This window comes from Opisthorchis viverrini (assembly GCF_000715545.1).
Source record: "Opisthorchis viverrini unplaced genomic scaffold opera_v5_35, whole genome shotgun sequence".
NCBI lineage: Eukaryota > Metazoa > Platyhelminthes > Trematoda > Opisthorchiida > Opisthorchiidae > Opisthorchis > Opisthorchis viverrini.
The window spans coordinates 2,502,093-2,506,046 of NW_008751691.1; the positions used below are offsets into that span (position 1 = coordinate 2,502,093).

Genomic DNA, 3,954 nt, shown 5'->3' on the forward strand with positions numbered 1-3,954 from the left:
TTTCGTAGAACCGTCACTGTCAAGTGTACTTTATGCAAGTAAACATAAAACAGGTGCTTGTAACGAAAGACAAACTGTACCTTTTCAAAGAGTGACGCTTGAATGCATCCGGTCATGAGTAGCATGTGAGCCTTCTTGGTGCATGCATTGCAGAATTCAGAGTTTTACCGAGTTGAAGTTTGAATGTGCGAAAATAAGGACGATAAAATGGTTGAGTTGAGCTAGATGAGTCATCCTACCTGGACCGCTATATATGTCAAGTGATTTCCATCCTTTTGAAAGAACACCGCAGAATAGCAACAGATCATTCATCATAAGTAATGCCGATTCGAAACTTATTTGAAGTATTAGAGATTCTATTGTATAGAAATTATTCGACCGAGTAAATTTGTCTTGTACGTAAGCTGTAAATAGTTAAAAATAGCTTTAGATTGAGGTGACAAACGACCATACATAATTATTGAGAACCAGATTAGAATGCGCCAGCGCTTCTCACGAATGACGAGCGTCTTAAAAATCAATCGCGAGGAAAACAACAGTCACATTCCGAGCCATTAGATTAACACTTGATAAACACTATAGCTTTCGGACAACTATCATGTGTATGTTTTGGTCGCAAGCCAAGGGGCATGTCCTCAGGTGTTGTGTAGGACATTTTGTTTTGTTCGGCCCATTTGTATTTTGCAATGAAGCGACTTTTGTTTTCTAAGCGAAAGCATACTTTGAGTGTTGAAGCCTTGGTGGTGGAACACTCCGTCAGGAAATTGCACAGACCGTCGTGGTTCTTCAGAGACTCAACATTCTTTACACCCAAAGAGGAATAATCCTGAAAATGCTATTGCTTAGGCAGCCCAATGTTTATCAGATTTACATGCCTCTCCGTTTCTGAAAATCACTGGTCACCCAAAGTAGCAAATATTTGGGTTCGAACTGCGTACCCGACAAGCAGGAGACTGTACCTGTCAAAGAATCGTGAAGCTGGTAGCCTGAGCTTTTTGCGATGAATTACTTGGTTCATGATGCTACTCGTAGGCTGGAAATACTGAGTAGACACTGGTTGGGAAGCAAAACGAACTCATTTCGGTTCCAGACCTTTGGATTTACCAGCGGGTTTATTGTTCCACGAAGCCAGTACTATGGATGCAAGTTTTTCTTCCAGTCACGCGAGTTTGCAGCTGCATCATGGAGACGGGGTTCGTCCAAAATGTCTCCCTCAAGCTTCATCGAAAGGACGGCCTGTCTCAAAGTATATTACGACTTGCATAGACTCATACAAATTCAATAAGCACCGTTCATACCGCTCCATTGGACTTCACGTTCTCTCATAATCTGAATTAGCTGAAGCCTGACCCAATAAGAGAAATTTGGTTGTCGCTGGTTTCGTTAGACTGAAAATGGATTCTTTCTAACTACGACGAGTAACCGGCAACTGCAGTTCTTCAATGCATCACTAATAATTTGACTTCCACAGAGGCTGGACGCTCTCAAGTCTTCATATTCTCCTGTGGTTATCTGAAAAAGCAATGGTACAACAAAAGCCAAATACTGCTTTTGAAATCAGTTGGATATTTGTGGGTGAAGTCGGTTGGCGTAGGGGCGACATACGGCGCTGTGTTCAAACCCGATGTAGGCGCAAGGAAATACGATCAGCTGTAGATCATGGAAATCACTTACCGTAACGTCATTCAGTTCTAAATCGGTGATATAGCGATGAGCACCTGTTGGTACTCATTGCGTACTGCCGTGTGATCGGCGTCACTTCTTAGAGGCAATTATGTTTGACCAAAGTTGCAAAATCTGTCCCCACACCTAATCTAATCATGGGTTTTTCGCGGCAGCCGTACTGTAAGCTCACACATTTCCTTCAAGCTCACATTCTCCTTTCAACTTGCTCTTGTTACAAAGTAAATTGCGATGCCATCCCAGATAAGAGAGGACAATGTATGTCATCATTAGGTTCAAATCAAATGGAATAAGTGTGGTGTTTATACACGCTTGATTTATGATATCGCTATGGGCATATTTCTGTCGGATGTTCTGGCAGACATATTCCCAACTTGGTTTCCTTGAAATCTTTCAGGCTAAATGATAATAATAATAAACAGCCAGTTTTCAAAAGAGCGCTTGTGGAGAGTTCTGCTTATGACCGCCAACCAACAGTGTGTGTGTGTGAACAATAAGACGAGTGGCACCAAACGTTAAAAAATCCAATAGATGTATTTTCGTGAAGCAACACGACTTGCTCTGGTATTTCCTCTGGCATAACCCATAAATTATTCGCACTGTAAACAATCGTACTGGTGTAGTTTTACGCAAATTTCAAGGTCAGTGGATATTACGGAGTTGTTGTTGCAGGATGTGCAAAGTTCTCAAACATTTCACTGCCGTCCAATGGTTTTGACACTGTCGTGGTGAAAGCTTGATTTTTATCGAGGTGATGTTAACATTAGTCGCCCTGGACAAGTGATTCCACATGGACTGCCATATTCAATCCTCTCCACCATTTTAGCATATACTGTAAAATATCAATTGATTAGAATCACCGCTAAGTTTAAATTACGGTGATATACTGGATGAGGGGAAGGAGTGTAAGTATGCAAGCACCAGAAATTTTGTAAATCTATGAAGAAAGCTTTCACATAGTTCAAGCTTGCTTCATAGGACGGTAACCAACAAATGGTATACGTTTCTTCGGAAGATTGTTCTTTTGAAAATGAATCGAAGAAGTAGCAACAAGATAGGTTCGAGTTATGAAATAAACATTTTTAAAACACTTTTAGTTTTGGACAACCATGCTTTTTGAATGTTTTCGAATTACACGGTGGAGGTGTGAAATTTTTGCAGTCAAAATCTCTTTTGATCGGGGAATACATACTTATTCCCAGATGTTGTTTTAGTATGCCTATTTTGTTTGGCTCATTTGTATGTTACGCTGAATCAAATCTTGCATTCTAGGAGGAGCCCAAATGTCCGGATTTGTTTTGACGGCAAAAACTTAGTGTTTTTGTTCAGGCATGTCAGCGGACCATACAGACTGTCTTGCTGTTTTAGAAAATAGTAACCTACTGCCCGTGCAATGGTGAATTCGGCAGCCTAGTGTTTTATGATAGCCAATATTTGTTAAGTGTACACTCATCGTCAGTTATGACGATCACTGGTCACCTTAAGTGGAAAATCCTTGGAATCAAACTGCATAGCTATTAATTATTTATTTTAAACTACAGATCATTGGCAGTTGAAAATAATTGGCCGGTAAACCGTGAGCAAACTTCTGAATGCCCGCGGTAATCGGGCAGCCGACGTCGGTTGGCTTGGGGCGACACACGGTGTCGTATTCAAAGCTGATGAAGGCACAAGAGAATACAATCAGGTTATAGTAATATAGATCTCTATTCAACGACGTCAGTCGGTCCGAAATCGGTGATATAGCGATGGGCACCTTTAGGTATTCATTGCGTACCGCGTCACCTCATCCACTTCAAGTTTTCTCTCCATAAACCATGCATACCCTGCATGAACATGAGAGAGAGAAATGTGCGTATTGAAAATCCTCAAGGTAATAGTGAGTAAGGTAGTAACTGTTCTGTTACTTGTAGAACAGAAATACTGAGCCGAACTGACCTCGGTTCCAGTAGGTTAATGGCCAGCTAAGCCAAGACTCAGAAATGCGATTGCATTTTCACATTCTTGTTTGCCATTTGAGAAAAATTGCTTGGATGTGTCTCGGTCATGGGAAATAAACCCTTCGTGAATGGCTCCCTCGTTTTGTATTAACGTCATAATTAGTGTCTAATAATTTTTGCATGGTGTGGGTTGACTTATATGGCATATGTAGCCCATCTCCGGTCTTTCCTACTGACGGTTTGGTTTCATTATAATCTATCCAACCTAAAAGCATTTCAGATAATCGAGTTTTAGGCTTCACTTTTTATGGCTGTTTTATTCAGCTGATCG

At 40.9% G+C, this 3,954-nt stretch overlaps 1 protein-coding gene across 1 annotated transcript in view; it reads right to left on the reverse strand.

The window, feature by feature from the left end:
* The window catches only part of T265_13081 (hypothetical protein), a gene marked incomplete at both ends in the record, with an annotated part of 7,723 nt that extends 4,228 nt beyond the window's left edge, over positions 1-3,495 (reverse strand). The window contains one exon of the mRNA XM_009167096.1: positions 3,461-3,495. Coding sequence (XP_009165360.1) covers positions 3,461-3,495 — 35 coding nt within the window. The remainder of the gene's footprint in view (positions 1-3,460) is intronic.
* Between the last annotated feature and the right edge of the window lie 459 nt (positions 3,496-3,954).